A 23132-nucleotide genomic window follows, 5' to 3' on the forward strand; every position below is an offset into this window, starting at 1 on the left:
AGAAGAACAGACCAAGCAGGTTCAACCGGCACAGGGTAAGAACTCGTCGGCGACTCCCTCGATGACCGCTACTGCCACGACAGCTAAGGGCACTGATCCTACGAAGGTAGCTCACATGGGTCAGGTGTCCCTAGCCCCGGCCCCCTATGGCTCAACACCGCTGCAGTGAATTTGGCAAAGTATGCAGGCACGCTAGAAGGGGTGAAACCGGCACAGGCTCCGGTTCAAGACCTTCAGAGAGGAAAAAGGGGGTGCGAGGAGGCCCCGAAACAGCCCTCGCAGGCCGTCGCCCAAGCCAAGGAGTTCTCGTCCACGGACGAAGATTAGATGTCCTTACATACGGTCCGCGAGGACGTTGAAGAGGACGCCGCCGGTGGTCGCAGCGCAGGGCTTAGTGCTCCTGTTCTGCCATCTCAGCCAAGGGACATTTCCTTGGATATTCTGTCGACTGTACACACCTTGGTGTCAGAGATCCAGTTGAGGATGCCTCCGGGTCCAGTACCTGTGGTCTGCGATCAGCCGCCAGCGAAGAGGAAGCGTCATCTGACACCCTCATTTCAACCATGGCCACCATGTCTAGTCCCTTCTCCCCCAGCAGACACTGGTACGGGGACGGATACACCTACGACGACGGATGACAAGGATATCGTCAGAGCGGATGGTGAATCTCTGCACTTGGATGCTCACAGAAGGTGTCCCTACTGGTTGACGTGGGATCATTAAACTCCATCTCCAGAGCTTCCGAGCTATTCCAGCTGGTGCTCGAGGAAACTAAGAAGGAGGGCTTCTTCTACCAGAGGCGCGAGGCCAAGCGGAAGACTATCATGGAGGTACCCCTTCTGTACGATATTCAAGATGATGGACTGGACCTCATGAAGAACCTTTGCATAGTTCCAGCCAAATGGGATAGACTGGAGAAGAAATATTGGGTACTGGACTCCACACCCAAGTGCAGGAGGTCGCAGCCATCTCCTTATTTTGTGGTATCGGCAGCTGCGAGGAAGCGGTCGGCCAACCCGTCCTCGTTGTCTTGCATCCCCCTAGACAGCGAGGGGAAAAGGATGGATGCCATAGGAAAGGTGATTTACACTGCAGCGTCCACTATCAAGGCGGCCAACAAAACACACTGGCGACCCTGGCCAGGTACAACAGGGAGTTGTGTTACAAGCTTGGGTCGATTCTGGAGTTCCTCCCCAATGATAAGGGGAGGCAATCGCTGTCTTTGAGGAAGGGGAAGTGGCTTTGGATCACGCCATCACAGTGGCAGTGTACGTTGCCAACACAGGGTTTTGCCAAAAGGGGAACGGGTCTGCCTTTCTCGCCAGGTTTAGATGAAAGCCGCCAATTTCCATCAGGAGGTGCAGGCGAAGGTGCTGGACATGCCCTTCGAACAGAGAGAATCTGTTTGGGAAGATCATCGACAAGTCCCTCCAGGCCATCAAAGCGGATACGGAGACGGGCCGTTCCCTGAGCACTCTCCAGCAACACTGCTCTTCTTTTTTCTCCACCAGGGGAAAGTCGAGCAGGTCTTCCAAAGGTTTCTCAGCATCGTACCACCAGCCTTCCGGATCCAAAACCCAGGAAGCCTACAGAGGCCTTTCCGAGACCTACGGTAGCGGTGGACAGCATCTGCGTTGCTCGCAGGGCAGGACGCCTGCGCCGAAGCAAGCCTGAACCGGCTGGGACCCCACTTGTACATTTCGATGGGAGGCCGGCTGAGGAGGTTCATCAGCGAACAGAGAAAGATCACCATCGACAGATGGGTGCTGGACTCTCTTGCCCGAGGACACACCCTGGACTTTCAACGCAGGTCTCTGTGGATCCCTCTGGTTGCCTGTCAGGAGAAGCAGATCCCTCCGCTCCTGGAGGAGGTACGGGCCATGCTGCTGAAAAGGGGCGATGGAGTTAGTTCCCCAACGGCTCTGGGGCTCTGGATTCTATTCCAGAAGACAGGGGGCTGGAGGCCCATCCTAGACCTACGGCGTCTGAACAAATGCCTAAAGTCCCAAAAATTCAGGATGGTCGCGTTGTAACAGGTGCTCAGCCAACTGGAAAAAGGGGACTTCTTGACATTGTTGGACCTGGAGGACGCCTACTTCCACGTCGCCTTTCACAAGAAACATCGAATGTTTCTCTGTTTCGTGGTGCAGGGACAGCACAACCAGTTCAAGGCCCTACCTTTCGGCTTGAAGTCGGCCCCCAGAGTGTTCACAAAATGCCTGGCACGAGTGGCTGCCCATCTACGTCTACTAGGCATACACGCATACTCGTACCTGGGCGACTGGCTGATTGGTGCCCGCTCGCGAGAGCTGGCCGACGGACACACACAGACGACTGTCGGGCTACTAACAGATCTGGGATTCTCCGTCAACTATCCAAAGTCCTGCTTAATGCCATCACAGAACTTGCGGTTCCTAGGCGCCAGACTCAGTACGGTGTCTTGCCTGGAATTGCCTTTGGAGGAGAGGACAGAAGCCATTCTAGGAAAGGTGCAGCAACTGTCGTCAATGAAGACGACCACAAAGTGGGCCATCAAGTCGCTACTCGACATGATGTCGTTATGCATCTACCTCGTCAGGCTTTGCAGGTTGCAAATGCGACCCCTTCAGGAATTCCTGGACGCCCGCTGGATACAGATGGGCCTGGAAGCTTCATGGACAAGATCTCGCTCAACGACAAGTCCCGTCTGGCGATAGTATGGTGGGGTGTTCCCTCCAACATCGCCCAAGGCGCAGGATTTCAAAGCCTGCCATACCAGGAGACGGTCACCACGGACGCATCGCTAGTGGGATGGGGAGTGCACACCAGACGCCTGTACACCAAACTTCTGCACGCCAGAGGCCTGTGGCTGCTGTAGGAGAAAGATCTTGATATCGACATCCTAGAGCTACGGGCTGTGTTCCGGGCCCTCAGGTCGTTCCTACCATCTCTGAAAGGCAAGGTGGTGAGATCATTACGGACAACACCACTGTGTTCTGCAACAGGAAGCATGGGGGCACTTGATACCCGATGCTCTCCAAAGAAGCGTTTATTTTGTGGTGCTGGGCCGTCGGACAGGGGATGTTCCTCGTCCCCCTCCACCTGCCAGTAGTCAAGAACACCTTGCAGACTCTCTCAGCAGGGTGCTGCGCTCCTGCCGCGAGTGGGAGCTTTGTCAGGATCAGATGGACCGCCTTTTTTGTCAAGTGGGGCAGTCCACAGATGGATATGTTTGCGACTGCAACAAACTCCAAGTGCCAGAAGCTTGCCAACAGGTTCCACCAGCCGAGGAGCCTGGGGGACGTGTTCTTCCTGTGGGAAGGGCTGTTCCTGTACGCGTTCCCCCTTCGTTCCCTCTCCTGCTCAGCGTCAACACACTCAGCGTCCATGCAAGATGATACTCATTGTCCCGCAGTGGCTGTGGCAGATTTGGTATCCGGACCGTCTCAGCCTGTCAGCATCGTCGCTGGACAAGCTGCCAGTGGTTCTGTATCTTCTCTCCGGAGAGGGAGGCGCAATCCTGCATCACGACTCAGGATCACTGAACCTGAAGGCTTGGCTCCTGCAACCATAGAGTTTGGAGGATATCGGCTGCCTGCAGACTGGTCCTAGTCAAGGCCAGGGCGTCGTCGACTTTGAAGTGCTACAGTCACAAGTGGAAGCGTTTTGTTATGTGATGTCTATGTCAGAAGATTACCCCTCTTATGGTCATGGCCCTGCAGGTTCTTCCGTATTTGCTATCCTTGGTCAAGGCCAGACTGGCGCACGCCTCTATCAAGGTGCATCTGTCACTCCCCTGTGCACCCTCTTCTTAAGAAACCCTTCCCTGCCCCGCTAACTATCGCCTAATCTCCATGACTCCTTTCCTGGGCAAACTCCTGGAAAAGCTTGCCATCTCCCAGCTTAATCTTCACACTGAATCTGTTGGCTGTCTCCATGACCATCAGTCTGGCTTCAGAGCTGCCAAAAGCACGGAAACTGCTCTCCTGAACATCCGTGAAGACCTGCTCTCCAACCTTGACTCCAACACCCCTTCTGTCCTCATCTTACTTGATCTCTCTTCTGCATTTGACCTGGTCAACCATGCAATCCTGCTCAACCGTCTTCGTGATAACCTGGATATCACTAACCAGGTCCTGGCTTGGCTGACCTCTTACCTCTCCGATCGACTCTGCCAGGCCCAACTTGGGTTTTTCCTCTCCTCTACCTCTACTTCTTTCCCACAGCATTGCCACTCTCTGCCCCAACTTTCAGTGCTATGTGGATGACGCGCAACTCGTCTTCAGGCTCCCTTCTGCCACCTCTTCTCCTTCTCTTTTCTCTGACTGTCTGTCTGCTATCCAGGAGTGGTGTGCTGCCAATGAACTCTGCCTTAATGCCAGTAAGACCGAGATTCTCCTGATCGGCACACCTGCTCCCTCCTTTCCTGTCACTCTCTGGCCGGCCTCTCTTGGTCCTCTTCCTGCTCCTCTTCCTGCTCCCACCTATGAGGCTAAAAACCTTCGACTCCACACTTTCCTTCTTTCCTCACATCTGCGACATCTCTGAGAAGTCACACTACCCGCTGCACCTCCTCAGAGGTATTCTTTCTTTCCTCTCCTTCCCCCAGAAGCTCAGTCTCAGAGCTTTGGTTCTCTCTAGGCTGGACCACATAACAGCCTCTTTCTAAATCTGCCTGCTTCTACTCTCCGCCCTCTGCAACTCATCCAAAACAGGACTGCAAGACTTGTCCTTGGCCTCAAGCCCAGGGATCATCTCTCCAGGACTGAAATCTCTGCACTGGCTCCCAGTGGCGGCGAGGATTAAGTTCAAAACCCACTGCCTTGTCCACAAGGCTTTCTGGGGCCTGTGGCCTCGATACCTTCAACTCTCTCTTCCTAAATATCTTCCTTCTCGAGCTCTTCGCTCCTCCGCCTCCAACTCCCTCAGGGTCAGTTGCTTCTCCAAGCAACGAGTTGGTGGTAGATCTCTTCTGCTGAGGCCTCCCTCTGGAACAGCCTCCCTGGCTCTCTGAAAGAACCATCTCCGGTTCCGGAAGCACCTGAAGACTCTTCTCTTTGCTTCTGCTTTCTCTCCTACTCTCCCCTGCTGATCTCCTGGCTGAAAATGAAATTGCACTGTGTACCTGGCTACCCTCTGATCTCGGTCCCAGGTCTACTCCCAGCCAGTTGCACACCTTGTCTGATCCCCTGGCAACGCTTGCACTCGGGGACTGTTTCTGTAACCCGCAGCCCCCTCCCAGCACTCGACACCTGATTCAGCACTTACCCTTGCACTTGCCACCAGCTGGGCACACTTTTATTTATTGTCTTTATTTTACTATTCTGCTATGTACTGTCCCTCCCCTTTTCCCCCGCACTTTTCCCTCCCCCCCCGCACCTGCACTTGCGCGATCTCAATGTCACATGGCCTAGTAAGATCATTGTCTGTCTTCCCTGTTCCTCCTCCCTTGCCTTGTCGCGCCTTGAAACACTTGTGTATAGGCACGTTATAAATGCCATATCATATCTGGCGGCTATCTCCCGTGACACCAGATCCTCCAGTAGATCTTCACTTTGGTCCCATCGACTCGTCAAGGAATTTCTCAAGGGACTTTTTTGATGTTTCCCGCCGGTGAAGACTCCTGCCACAGCGTGGATACTCTGTGGTTCTGATGAGGCTCATGGGTGGGGGGGGGCCCCTTCGAGCCTATGCATCAGGCCCCTCCATTCCCTCTCGTGGCCATCACGTCTGCCAAACAGTGGGTGAGAGCCAGGCCCTATCCTGCAAGCAACCATACCTGACTTTACACGAATTGAGGGAGCTGCTGCGTTATGTTTGGAACTCATGGTGGCAACAGTAAAGACAGACACAAGTGATCACAGTTCAAGGGTGTTTATTGAACAATGAATACAGGGTAGAAAAACACCTAACCTAAACATAAATCTAAGATGGGAGCAGGCGTTGACCATCAAATGAAAGATAAGGCAGTCCTAGTGGCATTGTCAAAATAAAAGGGCCTTAACAAAGAAAAACCTATTGCCAAGTCCTTACAACTAATTACTGAAAGAGTGTGGGATAGGGTTTCAATAAAGTGTTCTCAAATAATAAATCAGAATGTGATTGCCAGGGGTCTCCCTTCCCCACGTTTTCAGCACGGGACAAGGTGGGACCTTGGAGCACAGCACACACTTGAGCTTCCCAGCACAAGCCGAAAGTTCCGTTCCAGCTACCACAGTACATGCCTGAGCTTTCTCAGCGCAAGCCGACAGTTCCATTCCAGCTATCAGGTTCTTCGATGGTAAAGTCTCTTTTCATTACAAAGTCTTGCCTCCGAGGCTTGATGTATCCAACAAACAAACAAAATGTTATTTTCCACAGTTCACGTTTGGTGATGGCTTCACCCCTGGGTCCCCCTCTTCCGGGCGCCGACCCCTCACGTATCGTATTCAACCAATCAATTGAACAGTTCCTTTCTCAATAAACTTTGGGTGATGATATTTCACCCCTCGACCGGGTTCAGAACCACTTGACCAGGGGGACAATTCACTTCTCTGATCTTCCGATACCTCTCGCTTTGACAAGTCTTAATGTCTTTTTAAACAGCACCTCGGGCTTCATCTCAGATTGTCGGCTTCCCTCTTCCGGGTTCCCTTTTGCCAACTTCTACAAACAGTTCACCGTACTTTGGGACTTTGGTATTTGCCCCTTTTTGTTAGTATCCCTCTGCCGGGTTCACTCTTGCCAACTTTTAACCAAACCGTTCACTATGGTACTTTAGAATTCGATTTTACAAGACCCCTGTATGACCACTTTCACCTCTTCCCAAGGGCTTTTGGTTCCGGTAGTTTCTACCATCTGGTAATCAGCCAGAGTTTCCGCCGGAGCACCCACGTGGTGCCGGCCTCCTCTATTGCTGGTTTTCCCCTTTGTTCTTCAAGTGTATCTTTTAGCCTTTCAAATTTCAATTTAGCCATTGGCTACTTTTCGTTCAACACAGTCCGGTTTCTTATCGATTCTCCCCTCGAGCTGTGATGAACTGCTTGCCTTTCTTTATCCTTGGAGTCACGGTCGGTACCACAAAGACCAGCGTCCTTCCCCCGGTTTGGGTATCAGTGGAGAGGGTCTCGCGAAGCGTAGACATCTGCTGCAACACATGCTGGCTATTGTTTGCGGTCTTATATTTCCATCTGCGGAGGTTTCACGGGCCTTGATTGGAAAGGCCAAGGTTACTTCTCTCCTTGTCACCCTCTCGGTATTAGCAGTCTTTCGTCTCCTCTCGAACTGCTGTGCTGAGTTAGCTCTAACGTCGTCCGGTCTGCCCGTTTTGCTTTTTAGTGGTCATCTGTGGACATCTCATACTTGCGTTCTCCTGACCATTGCAAAAGTAGTTATTGGACTCAAATAGGCAAAGAATTACACAACACATTAGTTAGTTGTATTTATACAATTATAACATACAGAAAGAAAGAAAGAAAGAAAGAAAGAATAAACACATAATCGGTTATATATAGACAAAGAAAAAATCCTTCACCATTGTGATCGCCACGGAAGACACCTTCATCTTGGCCCATACAACATTGGTTAGTCCCACAGCAGGTAGGCAAAGAGATCAATCGTCCTGACGGGATCTGGAGCGGAGCGTCCTCCTTCTGAGCAAGACTGCATCATCCAGGTCCAAATTCTAACTGTGTTCCAAGAGGAAAACCCTAGTATCTTATGGGGCTGCTTTCGACCCCTGCCCCTCATGGGTTACCAAGCTGCCCTCAGCTGAAGAGCAGACAATAAGCATGAGATGCAAACAGAGTGGAATATTCCAGTTAAATGTAGAAAAACCCATCTTCCCTCCTTGCCGTCATTCCCCCTGCCCTGCAGAGTGCTCAGACTCCCTTTCTACCTTTTGCTTTGGCGGACAATACAATAACTATACTCCCCTTCTTGGTCACTTGACATAGATATGTGACCTTGTCTCCGCAGCAGAAATACATGTTTACTAGCTAAGACCAGGACAATGTAGGCTTCATTATTATTTCATTGCAGTAAATGGAAGTGAATAGCCAAGATGACATGTTTTCTGGCTCATTTCACACACGCACTACACTGCCTTGCTCCTCTTGGTGCTCTGGTTATCCACCTTTTATCCCTGTGGGGAAGGCAAAGGGCTGTCGGTTGTGTGTGATTCTGGTCAATTGCCTGACCCTTTTATTGGGACATGTCCGGTAAACGGCTCAAGTGTTAGTCCGTTATCTTCTGTGTTGTGTGACAGTGTTTGTGTCGGAAAAGGGGGGGGGGGGACAGTGTTTTGGAATATCCTACGTGGTAGGATGGGGAAAATGTGTTGAAAGAAGGGGGATACCGCGTCTCACCCGTCAGTGTCCCACTCCCACTCCTACTCCCTCCTCCACCTCCCCCAGGAACTGGATCTAATAGCGATGGCCGTGTCCTGGCCCCCTGGATGACAGATATCCGGGGACTAACCAGGGCGACACCTTCGGGTTTCTCACAGTACCTACCTCTCCTTCATGCCAATGGTTCGGTTGGAATTCCACCTCAACAAGCCTTAGGTGTTATCTGGTTTTTTCCCAAAACCTTTGTCACTGGCGGAAAGGGCCTTGCACTCGCTGGACGTTTGCTTGTGCCCTGAAGTTCGACATGACAGGCGCAAAGAGTTTTCGGAAGACTTCACAGCTGTTTGTGAACTTTGGTCCTGTGAACCATGGGAAGGCCCTGTCCAAGGCTTTCATTTCAAGGTGGCTCGCTGGCTGCCTCACGTGCTCATCGGTTGGCGAACTGACCGATGCCTTGCAGTCCGAGAGCCCACTCCACCAGAGCAATCTCTGCGACAACGGCGTTCCTGTCTGGTGTGCCACTGCTGGACTTCTGCAGGGCTGTGACGTGGAGGTCCATGCACACCTTCTCGAAGTTCTACTGTGTCAACAGCGATTCCAGGGATGAGTCCAGAGTCGGGCAAGCAGTCCTACTCAACCTGTTAGCTTGTGGTGAGACTGTTCCAGAGGTAAGGATTAATTGCGTCGATTGAGCCTTGCCACCTCTTGTGGTTGTGTAATGTTGTACTGCTATGTATTCGTTATTCATGAGCATGTGAATCCATGCTAGACCCCATACTGTAGAAGGTTTAAGTTGCTTACCTGTAGCTATTGTACTACAGCATGGGCCTGGCATGGATTCCGATGCGAACCCGCCCTCCGTCCCCTCTGCGGCTCTTCTTGGTCATACTGCCACTTTACGTGCTTACCAAATCTGAAAATGCCAGAGGAGGGACTTGGGGAGAGGACTGTCACTAGATCGGGGCAGTATGACCCAGAGGACAGTTATTGGTTTAGAGGAGAAATACAGTTTTTAAGTGAAAGTGAACGTTTTTTTCTTTTACTTTGAATTCCCAGCCTGACGACTGGGAATATTCATGTGCATGTTAATCCATGCCAGACCCATGCTGGAGAACGATGGTTACATATAAGCAACTTAAACCATATCAAAAGTTTGTCAAATGAACAACATCAAATATGAGATGATGGATACTCTAGTATATCTAGGTTTTTCCCATTATCGAAAAACCAAATAAGGCCTTCATTTGGGAGTACTTAAAGAACAAAGTAGTTGCTTTGGCTGCCCAAATTAGCAAAATAAACAACACATTTAGTAAATTCACTTTGGATCATTTAAGTATTTAGAACAGAAAGTTATCCCCAAAATTGTATACGGAATTGAGCTGCTGCAATTTTCTGTGCTTGACATTCTTGAAAAGCTAGAAGCCAGGTTATGGCGTGGAGTCCTGAAATCTCCCAATTGTGTTCCTACAACAAGAATCCGTTTTGAGTTTGCCACAAGGTCTCTGCAAGCGTTAGCAAGATGTAGGTTATTGAGTTTCTATAGGAAAATATTGTTACCTATGGAGAAATCGTTTTTAGTGCTTTAAATGCCCTAATTCAGATGTTTGGTAATAATGCAGTAACCATTTTTAGGAATAATTGTAAGAGGTTCCTGGGTGAATTAAATTTAACAAAGACTCTCTTGATTGAAAACCCTTGTAGAATAAAGAAGACAATTTCTGAAAGTGAATGGATTGCTACTATTGAAAATTAACATAAATACTCTGTTTGCGCAGTTATAGGATGAGCACAAGAAGCAGCGTGTCTTGGCTCCATACCTAATAAGTCACCTTCAAAATGTTTGTCTATTTTGTTCATGAGATTTCGTCTAAATCTAATTTTAACAAGGGAAATATTAACGATCAGGGAGCAACTGCCCAGTAAATTGTCTTTTTGTCGTTCTTGCCAAAACGTGGATAAAATTAAAACACTAAAGCACATCATTTTAGAGTCTCCAGTCTTAAATCACTTCTGATTAAGCAATCTTAAAAGGTTTATACATGGAACAGATTTTATCAAGGTACAACGAAGCACATTTATTGAAAGTGGAAATGTGTATATTTTAAGTGGAAATATGTATATGAAATGTATAGAATCTTTTTTTAAAAGGTTCCTAAAATGTTGAAAGTATCCTGAATTTTTTCAGTTTTTCACTTTAACAAGTAACCACATTGCATATTTAGGCTAATTTATAATTGAGTAATTTCCACTTGTAACCTAGGAAAATGGAATGAAGGTGGCTTGAACTGTCTGCTACATCCAAATAAAGGCCCAGTATGGAATCCTGTGTGCTGAGGGAGTATGTCACCTGAACCATGCTATTGTAGGATTGTGTACTTTATTGGGGTTCGTTTACATACAGTCTTCTTTCCTCGGTTATTTAACGCTTGATTCTTGACCTCTCACTCTTTCAGGCGCTCGGACACAGTGGACAGCCACCTCCTCGATCTCTGCATCATGGTGTTTCGTGCCTCCTTCAGCAGTGGGAATAAACTGGCTTTGGGTCGGCTTGTGGCGCACAGCAAGCGGGCCGTGAAGAAGTTTGTGGGCTGTGATGTCATGCTGGAGCCGGGCGAGTATGCTGTTGTGTCCTGTGCCTTTAACCACTGGAATACGTCAATGCCAGGCACCAATTCCACCTCTCAGGGTAACTAGCTCTTCCGATGGGGAATTTCTGGCTAGCACATAATGGGCACATACAAGGGGTATTGCTAGAACTGAATTTGTGATCCCAATAATAGTACATAAGGAAAGTTAAAAGGTCAGGAGTAGGGTGCATGTCTGAGATATCTTACTAGAATATGTAAGTGTGGCTCGTAACGATTGAGCTGGACTGGCATGTTTGTCGAGGTGCTGCACTAGAATACCAAAACGTTTTTCAAGGCGCAGATACATTGAGACATATTGGTTAGTATTACTGGAACTGTTCTGATTCAGGATTGGGATACAGCCGAGTTGGGTGTCGGTCTGGGAAATCATATACATATGTGGGTCAAGATTTGGGTTTATCTGCAGAACTGTGTATTTTAGAGAATGTGAAGAATGTTTATACAAAACGCTGGGGGATTGTGTTGTCCGTCATCAAATTACTTACTGGTATTTTCCCACAGTCAACCTTTACACCGAATAAAATAGTAGTTTTTGAGACTTGGCAAAAGAGTTGTTTTTAAAAATGATGAATTATTTTTGTTTTTTATCTTTCTAATCCTGCTTGACCAGTTTCTAGTCCCACCAGTGGTGGCGGGCGCAATGCAACAGACTTTTCTGGGTACATTCTGTGCATTTACAGCTCTCGGCAGGTCATGGTGGAACAGGTTGAGGCACAGCCTACAACACTGGCGGATGCCATTATTCTGCTCACTGAGGACAAGGGCGAACGTCATGAGGTGAGAAAATTCCCTACAGATGCCTTGGCATCTGGCCACATGAGCTGTTGAGCATGCATTGACAGACTCGGTAAGAAATGCTGAGATCCCCTTGCAGTCCATAGAACATTGCACTGGGTGTGAGTGAATGGGCATAGAACTTGATGGTATTTCTTCATTAGACTTGAAGTCTCATCTGATTGGTACATATTTATTTGCCTTTAGAATAAAGGGGAAAGGGTGTCTGAGGCGATTAAGGAAGGGAGTTGGAGGCTGTTTTTTAACCTTCCCGGACTGAACGGTCCAAAAATAGTGAAATGTGTTACTTCAGGCTTGAATGTTTTTGGAACTATTTGTATTTTTAGGAATGAAAATGCTTTAATTGGTGCAAATCATTGATGTGTGAGCTGCAGTGCTTTGATAAAGCTATAATCATTGTTTCAGTTATCTTTATGAATGTGATTTCCAAATGTTCACTCCCCTGGACTACATGGGCCAAAGAATTGCCACTTCCCCTCTTTCTATCAGAATGGGTGAGCTCAATGCCATGGAAAAGGAATTTCTGTATGGGACAAGGTGACTAGTACTTTCATGAAGGGAAAGAAAGCATTCGCCTGTAATGGGCTAAATGTTTTAATCCATTGCTACAGGGATACAGAGCATTAGCTATTAAGCGTTTTCGTTCAGGGCTTTAAACTTTCCTATCTTTACTAAATGTAGGATATCGTGTACAGTCCTGGCGTATGAGCGCACTTGCTGGGAGCTTCGCTTGTTTATTTGTGGACATTTATTAACCTAAAATATTTCTAGGTAATGTTATGATTGAATTTTGTCCGAGGAGGTTTAGCTTTTATCTTACAAAGGCTGCATTGAGAATATACACTTATAAATTCCATCGTTTGTGCTACTCGAGTGAATTCCACATATCTTAGACAGACCAGCCTCATTTTTTATACTCGTACCACATTATATCCACACTTCGTAGTCTGCTGCAGAACGTAGAGATGGAATATGCAGAGTATTAGAAGGGTTTTTCAGAATCTATATTGGTTTAGGGTTCTGGGAAGCCAACCAAATGCGATATGCAGGACTTGTAGTATAACCACGCTCTTGCTGGTAGTGTGCATAGATTAAGTACGTTGGGAGAATGGGGGTTTGGTGTAAAGTGCAGTAGACATGCACAGGTTGTTATCCAGCAATAGATTCTCAACCTAAGCTATACCTTTGTATTAAACCATACCCAGATAGAGTCCCTTTACCCTGGTTCCACCATTTAAAACAAGGTAAGGTTAGCTATTGGGTAGGACTTCATGCCCTTTTTCATTCAATAGGCATCAGCAGGGAAGCAAACTGAGATTCAGCCCAGCCCCTTGATCCCTGAATATCAATGAGCCTTGGTAAATCTGGGTTGTTCGTTACAACTGCTACCACCATTGGTTGCAGTGTTGTGGGTGGAGAGGTTGCAGGTAAAGAGGTTGTTTAATTTGACAGCTGGGGCCAATGAGTTCAGGGTCCTGGTCTCCCATTGCAACCTTGCGGTTCAGGATGCCACCACACTGTACTTTAGGCTTTTGGTGAAGTAGGACTTCTGCTTTGCTACTGTGAGAAACCTGAAGGTGTCTCACCCGTTAGTCCCCGGGGATCTGTCATCCAGGTGGCCAGTACACGGCCATTGCTTTTGGATGCAGTTCCTGGGGGTGGACCAGTGCGGGAGGATCACCTCGGTGAGGGGTGTTCAGTCAGTGGAAGGGGGACACCGGATGGCGAGATGCAGTATCCCATTCCCTGTAACCCACATCCTACAAGGTAGGATACTTAGGAACTCAATCCCCCCGCCCCAGTCCCAACACAAACACTTTCTTACGGACAGCTCACTGTGAGAGAAAATGGACTAACACCCGAGCCGTATACCTGACATGTCCCAATACAATGGTCAGGCAATTACTGACCATTACACACACCTGACTTCAATCACACTTCCCCACATGAATAAAAGCCAAAGCACAAAAGCACACGCTGAGCAAGGCAAAGCACACGAGGAAGCAGCAGTTCCAAGATGGCAGTTTAATACAAAGAGAAAGATGGCAAGACCGAGGAGAATTGCAAGGAGGCAAGTGCCCTTGACCGTTTCACCGAAAGACAGTTACTTTCATGAACCTTCGAGAATAGGAAACATAAGACCAGGAATTAAGGCTGAAGAATCCTGCATTGTGTGTCAGATACCCAGGTCCCTCCCACATCGATAGTCAAGGCGGGGAGAATCGTTTGCCGCTGTGGTACTGTCCTTGACTCCTATAACAAAGCAACACTAGTGAAGTCAGCACTGCCGGTGAGTTGGGGGATACTGATACCAGAGTGGGCTGTGTTGAAGTCACGGTTGCAAGTGGCAAGTGAAAACTGCAGAGAACAGTGTAGGAAGCGTATGTGGCAAACGACGAGAACACAATTAAACCAGCAGATAAGTGATTGAACTTTGAAGCCAAGATGCGATACCATAGACAGTGGTCCGGCACCACGTGGGTGCTCATTCAAAAGTGTCTGTTAGGTATCCAGCTGAAAGGTGGCAAATGTGAAGAGTGACAATTGTTATATCGAAGTGGTCCTGCAACGGGTCAAGCAAAAACCCTGAGCACATTCGAAAATCTTCGATAGTTGATGAAATCGTGTAGGAAGTTGGTCCGAGCCCGGTGGAGGGAGATCAGCTAAAAGCTTTTGTTAAAGCAAGTTTGAGTAAAGATTTCAACATAGTGTTAAAAGGAATCTGAGCCTGACTGAGGGGGATCTGAGATCGGAGCCCGAATGAGGGAGATCCAGGGTGAACCGTGAGCCACCCGAGAAAGAACACTTTATGAGGAATTGGATGCATAAGTAAAGCACGAACCTTGGTTTGGAAGGATCTGAGCCCAGCTGAGGGGTATCCGAGGTGATTAATGATTTGCCTAAGAAAATGAATACTTGTGATAATTTGAAAGAGGAAAATAACTTGTTTATCGCATTAGGCCCTCTGAATGAAGAGACTTTGAAAGACAAAGAAACTTTGGCACGGAAGGCCTTGATGCTAATGATTGAACTGTGTCTTTGTGCTAGAAAAGCCAGAGACTGTGCTAAGCTTGAGTGCACCACCTTGTCCCATGCTGAAAACTTGGGCAAGGGAGGCCAATGGCCTGAATATGTTGACATATCATTTTGAGAACACTTCTATCTTTTTCATAAAATTGTTCCTGCACACATTTGTATTTAGAGGTAAGGATTGGCAATAGGTTTTGACAAGACACTACGAGGACTGCATTATTATTATTTGATGGTTGTAGCTTGCACCCATCTGTAGATATAGGATTAGATGGGTGTTTTTCAAACCCTTTTTGAAGTTCAATAAATACCCTTGAATTGTGGTCACTTGTGTCAGTCTTACTGTTGATACCATGCCTTCCTTACACTACCTATGACAAAAATGCATCTTGAGGATGCAGCAAACTAGGAAAACGATGGTTACAGGTTAGCAGATCAGTCTTGGTGATCAGCAAGAGTCTCCGGATGACGGTGAGAGAGAACATTACGGGTGATGGTGAGAGAAAACAATGACTTCATTTCTAGCAAAGCCCCTCTTACTAGCAGAGTGCAGTAGCAGCGTAGCCTCTGAGTCTGTGTCCCTTGAAGAGGTCATCAAGCAAGTTTTACAGTACTGTAGGCTGTACGAAGTTCCAGCACAGAGGACTCTCTACTCAGGGTGATGCAGGCCAGCTATGGACCCATGTCTTCTGCAAGCCTGGAGATTACGTCTAGCCAGGTGAAGGAGTTTGAACTGGTTGTACTAACCAGTTCAAGGAATGGCCATATTTTGTGAGTCTCCCTCTTTAACAGCGCTTGTCACAGAGCTGCATTCAGGCATCCCTATGTGTCCTCTTGTGACTCGGATTCCAGGCTCACTTGGTTGAGATGCTTAATGGTTCCAGATCCCATCCTGATACACAAAATACATTGTAACACATGTCATATCTTCCATGTTGTGTAAGGTAATACTCTGAGCTACAGGTAACCTATGAAGATGGTATTCCAAGGCAGGCAAATGAGTTTCCTTTCCTAAAAGTAATGGAAAAGCTTGTGGATGGGTTCCATAATTGTAGAAGGGAAGGACTCCTCTTTAGTGTTGAATGTATAGAGTCATGACAAAATTGTGCTGTAGCCAATAGGGATTCACAGTTCTCTAGATCGGCGAAAGAAAAACAGTGTACATACTGTTCCCGAGATTAGTTCACTCACTCAGTCCGACCATTTGCTTGGGGGTGGAACCCCCGATGACATGGCCCTCTTAATTCATAACATTTTGCAATGGTGGCTCCAGAACTAAGATATGTATTGAGGTCCTCTGTCTGAAATTATCTTTGTGGGCAGAACATGTTGGTGAAACACTTCCACCATTTCGCTGTCTGTGGGCAACTTACGCAGTGGTGAGAAATTAGCCATTTTCAATTAGCAATCAACAGTCACCATGATGGCAGTACAGCCATTGGATAGGGGCAGGTCGATTAGCGAAGATCGTACGCCATGGTCCTCCTGAGGTAGAACCCAACAGCAGCTTCAATCGCAGCAATTGTTGATACATTTTAGATTGGGCACAGACGGAACAAGTGGTTACATACAAAAGAATATCCTGGGATAGTGATGGCCACCAGAATTGTTGGTCAAGTCGTTTTCTGGTAGGAAGAGTCCCCAGATGTCCTGAAAAAGGATCGTCATGTCACAGCAGTAAAACTTTGGTTTGCAACCGTTCTGTAGGAATGTACAAATGATTCTGAAAAAAAGACTGTCTTCTTCCTTGGGCCACTGTAACAGATTGCACTTCTCCTGATCCAAGAAATGACAGGATATCACTGTGGCCTGGTGTACTTCCGCCAGGAAGGATGTAATTTCATTCACTATGTGATGAATAGTAATCATGTTGACAGGAGTCCGGAATGGTAGTGGCTCATAATTGCTACATCGATTTAAAGCATTTGCTAGAAGTTTGTCAGTTCCATGTATGTATGTTCTCTCATAAACATACTGGAGGAAAACATATGCCCTCTGTGCTTGGCGACGATGGTTTTGGCATTACAATTGTTGAAGGACTTTTAGATTGCAATGATCTTTTCTATCTCAAATTCTATGCCGGGCAACTAAAACAGGAGGTGTTTAAAAAAAGAAAATAATCATGTTTATCGCAAGAAGTTTTTTCTATAAGAAAATAGTTATTTCATGTTAACTTCCTTGACAGGTATGCGATGGGATGTTCCAACCCATCTCCAGCTGCTTGTTTTAGCACAATACCTATTGCCTGATCTGATGCATCAGTCTTGTCAATGTAAGGTTTTGTGGTGTTTGGATGAATCAAAATGAGGGCTGAAACAAACCTCTTTCACTGTTTGGAAGGTGTGTCTAGCTTTGTCTCCCCATACAAAGGGTTTCTTCCCTTTCAAGGCGTTTGTGATTGTGATGGTTATGTATGTGAAACGTGGTATAAACCTTCTATAGAAGTTTGAGAAACCTTGGGAACTCTGGACTTTTAATGTTTCAGGGCTCTGGCCCCAGATATGATGGCTTAGATTTTTCGGGATTTACAATGAAGCCTCCTCTGAAGACAAAAATAATCTCAAGGAGGCAACAGTGTTCTGATCAAAATAATGGTTTGGTTAATATCTGATGTGCTCGGAGCCTACCCAGAACTTCCTGCACATGGCTGTCGTGATCTGTGTAGAGCGAGAAAATTTACAATGACTGAATGGTACAGTAAATTGGAAAAGACAGTCTATCGCTGGAAAATGGCTGGGGCGTTGGAAAGGCCAACGGCCATAACATTATACTCAAAATGTCCGAAGGTCATGCAAAAGGGTGTCTTCCATGTATCTCCCTTATGCACGTGGAGCAAATGATGGGCTGCATGCCGGTCTAGTTTAGGGAATATGATCATGCCCCAGAGGACCAAGAGCCCAGAATCGGTGCTAAGGGGTACATGTCTCTTTACTGTCACCCGGTTTAAACCTTGGTAGTGCATAAAAGGCTCAGTTGTACCTGTTTTGTGCACAAAAAAATGATGCTCCGGCTGGGGACTTCGATCTTGTGATAAAACTGTTCTTTACTTTCACTTCCATGTCATCTCGTAAGGCTTCTTTTTCTGGTTCTGAGAGTATGAACATTTGACAATGGTGAACAGTGGAATCTGAAAGCAGATTTATTGCAGAGTGGCCTCCTATATGGAGGCAGAATCTTCTCATCGGAATCTAGAAATATGTCTGAAAAATCAGAGTACTTCTAGGCTACAGACTGAAGGCTCAGCACATTAGGAGTGCTCTAAAGTGTCTTGAATGGTATCTTCAACTGCTGCGTCGGCACTCTGCATACAATTGTGTACGTAGTACGCTGAAACAAGAAATGCAGTTTCGACAGTCCAGTTGATCTAAGGGTTATGTTTTCGTAACCAAGGAAACGCACACAGGAAAATGCGCTACTGTGATTAATTTGAAGGAAATGGTCGTCACTCTGCATACAATTGTGTACGTAGTACGCTGAAACAAGAAATGCAGTTTCGACAGTCCAGTTGATCTAAGGGTTATGTTTTCGTAACCAAGGAGAAACACACAGGAAAATGCGCTACTGTGATTAATTTGAAGGAAATGGTCTCTCGATGTTTACTGATATTAACGTTGAAGTGCAGTGACCATCAACCCCTTCAATAGGCAAGGCTATTTTCTTTTGGAGTCTAGGAACTTGGTAACGTTGGGTCCAAGTATTGTCAATGACGTTTTCTGCAGCTTCAGCGTCTATTCGAGCTGGTACTACAGACAGGGTAATGTAATTCCATTGTAGCCATATTCCTATGACTAGCAAGCTTCGGTGACGACATACTTGGCTCTACAGTCTTTCTGGAGACCTCAATAATTCTCCCTAACTCAGGTTCCCCTTTTGATTGGGAGTCAGTTCCTTGCTTCTTCTTAGGTACCACTGGATACTCCTTAACAAGATGGCCCTTTGTTCCACAGTCCATGCATAGACCTTGACTTTGGTGGCAAGGCCTTTTATCAGGTGTTAAGGGGCCTCTTGCCAAGCTCGGTTGCATAGGTTTAGTAGCATCAACAATAGGTTTAGAATGCACATCTCGACAAGAGCGGTAACCAAAGAAGAACCCTGTTTTTTCCTTTCCGCCTGTCTTTCCTGAAGTTGATAATCAAGTTGAAGAACCAGAGTTGGCGAATCATTAAAGGTTGCAGGTTGAGGTACCTGGGCTAACCCGTCTTGGGGCACTTTGCTCAAGCCTCGTCTTAATAAGGCTTGGCCAAGGTTCTTCTGACCAAGCCGTTTCCTTAGCCTGCTCCTTAAATTTTGTGATGTATTGCAGCAAGGAGTTGGTCTCTTGTTGGCAATCCAGTAACCCTTATTGCGCAGAATAAGAACGTTTTGGTCTAATATTCTTGCGTTTCAAGTACAGAGGCATCATACGGATCTAACAAGGGGCTAGAGGCAGTGACTAAGGAAGTGACCCAGGCCAGTGTGCTCCCATTTTGGTGTGAAATGATATGGGCCATCCGTGGCAAATTGCAATGGCTTAAATATAAACTGAATTAAGCAAGCATTCAAGAGTCTTTGGGTCTCCTACATATTTGACTAGGTATAGCTTTTCCAAGGCGGTGTGCATATTTAGTGCATCTCGGTTTGTAACTATTTGGCTCAAGGACATTTTTTCCTTACGCAAGGCTTGGATTTCTGAGGTCAGAGTTTGAACCGCTCCCAGGAGAGAGTTGTTGGACCTTGTCCATGTTGACTGGGGAAGCAGTAGAGCATTTTTGGTGCCTTAATCTGTCAAGCAAAAGTCTCACCATCAGAGGCTTGGACTTGTTTTTGCTGAAATTGCATCCATCCCTCCGCTGAGGCCACCGTTCCATGGGATAAACCCACAAGGCAGGTGACTCCCAAGGAACAGTGGCCAAGTCTTGAGGGAAAAACCCAGGAAAATAAAAAACGAAAACGCCCGATAATGGGGTAAGCAGGACCCTCTGAAGGCTGTTGCACTCGAGCAGTAGGAGGGAAGCTCCAAGTTCAAAGAGGTAGGACACAGGCAACGAATTAGAAGAGCAGGGGGTAACTGGAGAGGTATAGGAACGAATATAGGCAGGAGTCCAGAACAGAGGGGAAACTATAGCAGCATATTCACAGAACACGAACACCTTACCCATGGTTCCAGCTGAAAATATACTCTGCCGTCTGGCGCCGTACGTGAGCGACCAGGACCATAATTACCACCATCTTGGTTGCACCGTGTTTGTTGCCAAGTCGCCAATCTCATGGAAGGGGCACGAACTCCAGAGCATAGACAAGGAGTCCAGGCATGGGTGCGGTGTAATGGCCAGGGGCTCCAGGAGCTGCAGTGAGTACGGTATACTGCAGAATGGACACTGGCACAAAAGGCTTGTTCTGCATCCTTTCTGTGTCATTATTCACACAATTTGCAGTGAATATGGAAACATTTGAAAACATCATGGGTCCAATCAAAGTTTTTTAAATTCTCTCAAAGTAACTGTTCTCACCCAACATATTTGTGCTCTTTGTTGATCAAAAAGTGGGCAGATTTTCATAACGTGTTTTAGTGCAAAGTGGATGTGCAGGAAATAAATGCACATTTGTGATTCATGCACATCTCTCAGATATTAAGACACACAGGCACACAAATCATGCGCAGAAGATGCACAAAGTGGGCAGAAAATATGTAACTCTACCAACTTAAGAATACAAGAGGGGAGGGCTCAGCAAAATTGAGAAAACATGCTCCAAAAACACTATTCATTATAGTTGAGCATGTGATTTGCTCCAAAAATGCCCTTCACCGTTTGTCAACTGGAGCCAATGGCCCCAAAAGTGAGGAAATGATTTGTCCATTAAACAAGTGGCACAGGCCACTAATTAGAACACAAAGCACATTATGAAAGGCAGCAGATTGAAAAAGGGTACACTTTTCCAAAATAAACAATCCACCGGGCACCATGCCACTGCAACGCCTGCTGCGGATGACGAGTAGGGGGAAAAGATTTGTAAGAGAAGGATTGCCTTATTTAACCTAGCGATACGATATGAAATTGCTTTATTTCGGCCAACAGACCATAAAAGCATAATACGTTAGATATTTCATAATCTAATAGTGCCGGCCAACATTTATTTGTATTTGTATAACTGTCCCGCTCACCTGGGTCTCTGCGGGAGCAGTGGAGTCCTCCGGATCCCTTCACTCGTACCCCGAGATTGAGAAGCAGACCTGCCAAGAGAGATTTGGTGTTTAGGGGGGTTTTGTGAATTAGCTTTCTAAACCTCCCTCCGCCCTCCCTGTGGTGTCTTCCCTAAATGGAGGCGTGGCTCACCTTTTGTATTAGAATGGCGCGCCCTCCATCCTGCATCCGCAGGGGCGCTAAAGTCTGGGATTTGGAGCGGAAAGCTCACAAAGTTCAGGCGGTGATGCTTGTGCCCTTCCTGGAGTTTGCCTAGTTTCTGCACTGGGTATGTCCGTGAATTCAGGCGAAAGAAGAACCCGCAGGTAAGTCCAAACTTTGAGTGGCAAGTCCAACCAGTTACTTCACTGGATTGCCGGTGGCTTTTTTAGGCGGGCGGTTGATCGGGCAAAAACTGAGCGCTGTAGTTTTGTCTTTACAGGTTTCAGAGCGGGCTGCCAGCCGTTTGCGGGCGTTGGAGAGAAGAGTTCGGCTAGCTTTGCCTCGAAAGGTAAGTTCGGTGGTTGCGCAGGAGATCAGGGTTTATTTTGCATGCGCGCGCTTACTTGTTCTTGTTCTGACTAGTTCTCTTCTTTCTTCCGCAGATCGCTCCTGGAGCACCGAAGGACTGATAAGCTGGTCCGGAGCGCTGGTGAACAGGAGACCGGGTCCGGAGAGCAGGAGAACTGGAGATCGGATACCTGATCGCATAGGTAAAAACAGCTGTCGGTGATCCCAGGATATCTGAGCAATGAAGGGAGAAAACGGGTAAGTTCGTTTCAAAGTGATGAGCATCTGAAGCAGGCCGGAATCCAGGCGGCGGTGAACGTGTGCACAAGACAACAGAAGGCACACAAAGCATGGACCAAATCTTGGGTGTAGCTTATATAGGCAGCCACACCCAAACAGTAGAGCGTGCTTTACAGTTTCTCACATTTCCTGGATGTCCCTAAGCATCCATGTTGACGGTACGGGAAGTGGGTGGGAAAACAAGCCCATAAGAATGTGTTCCTGCTAACAGCTTCTCAGTGCATGTTTTGCTTGCCAGGCTCTCGCCCATCTAGCCCCTACTTGTGTCACAGGCCTTACCCCACGTGTTTGTGTTCCCATGCTAGTACCCATGACAATAGCGCATTTACAGCCCAGAGGCATCGAGTCACTGCTACATGAAATTGTAAGAAACTTGATTGAGTGGTAACAGGCGAGCTAGGTGGTCTTTTGATTACAGGTACATTAGTAATGAAAGCATAGCTGACAGATGAGGTTCACAGTTACATACATCACTCAGAATTACATCAGTATCGGTGATCATTAGGTCAGTCATCATAACAGTATTGTGTAAGGCATTTACTGCCAGCAGCTAGCATCCGGCCACAATCCGGCGAGATGTACAGAGTGCAACATTCAGACAAAAAGCTTTGTTTTGATTGCTTTGCGGAATGCTAGGTGGGACTCTTATCATCCTTAGGTGATTGGGAATGGCATTCCAGTGAGAGGCGGCTATCGTGGGAAAACTAGTGCCCCCAGCACAGACTATTCGTGTCTTGGGAGTGGTAAGAAAATAATATCATGTCAAAGCTTATTGTGCAACATCATGCCATGTTGAAACAGGATCCATTAAAATTACAATGATAAATACAATCAACAATCCTAGTAGTCTATCATATGTCATCATATGCAACCTTTATTCGACATTTTGTCTTCAGGTACAAAACACAGAACTCATCTCACGATAAAAACATATTAAGACATTACAAGGTGAAAAAGGATATTTTTTAAAACGCAATATTTCATTTTCCATCTCTTTTGAAACACTGTTAAATTAGGGCCTCATAGTTTCTATGCAGGGCTAATTCCTTCATAATTTTTTTAGCCCGATGTAACCAAGTCCTATAAATATATTTTGCCACCCAGTACAGATCATCTGTGTTAGCAGTGCACTTGCAGAAATTCATCACTGCTACAATTTAACGCATTGCACAGCGATTTAAACAAAGGTTTCATATAACCCATTCTTATCCTCCTACGTTCCTCACAAAACAGCATGAAATCTACCAAAGTTTCCTCAGCAGTGCCACAAAGTGCACAGAGGGCACTGTTCAAACCGCCCCAGTTTTTAGTAACAGACACGACGCTCAATATGCCCAATCTAAACTGTACAAAGAGTTTTCTTGCCAAATGAGGAGTAA

The 23132-nt window shown here is 46.8% G+C and overlaps 1 protein-coding gene across 3 annotated transcripts in view; it reads left to right on the top strand.

Annotated features, from left to right (window-relative positions):
* Positions 1–23132, top strand: part of CAPN15 (calpain 15) — a 776524-nt gene that overhangs the window by 683920 nt on the left and 69472 nt on the right. For all 3 annotated transcript variants that reach the window (XM_069646897.1, XM_069646898.1, XM_069646899.1), the window contains 2 exons: positions 10763–10995; positions 11568–11734. In XM_069646897.1, the coding sequence (XP_069502998.1) occupies positions 10763–10995; positions 11568–11734 (400 nt within the window). The remainder of the gene's footprint in view (positions 1–10762; positions 10996–11567; positions 11735–23132) is intronic.

This window comes from Ambystoma mexicanum, chromosome 2q, assembly GCF_040938575.1.
Source record: "Ambystoma mexicanum isolate Mex_15411 chromosome 2q, UKY_AmexF1_1, whole genome shotgun sequence".
NCBI lineage: Eukaryota > Metazoa > Chordata > Amphibia > Caudata > Ambystomatidae > Ambystoma > Ambystoma mexicanum.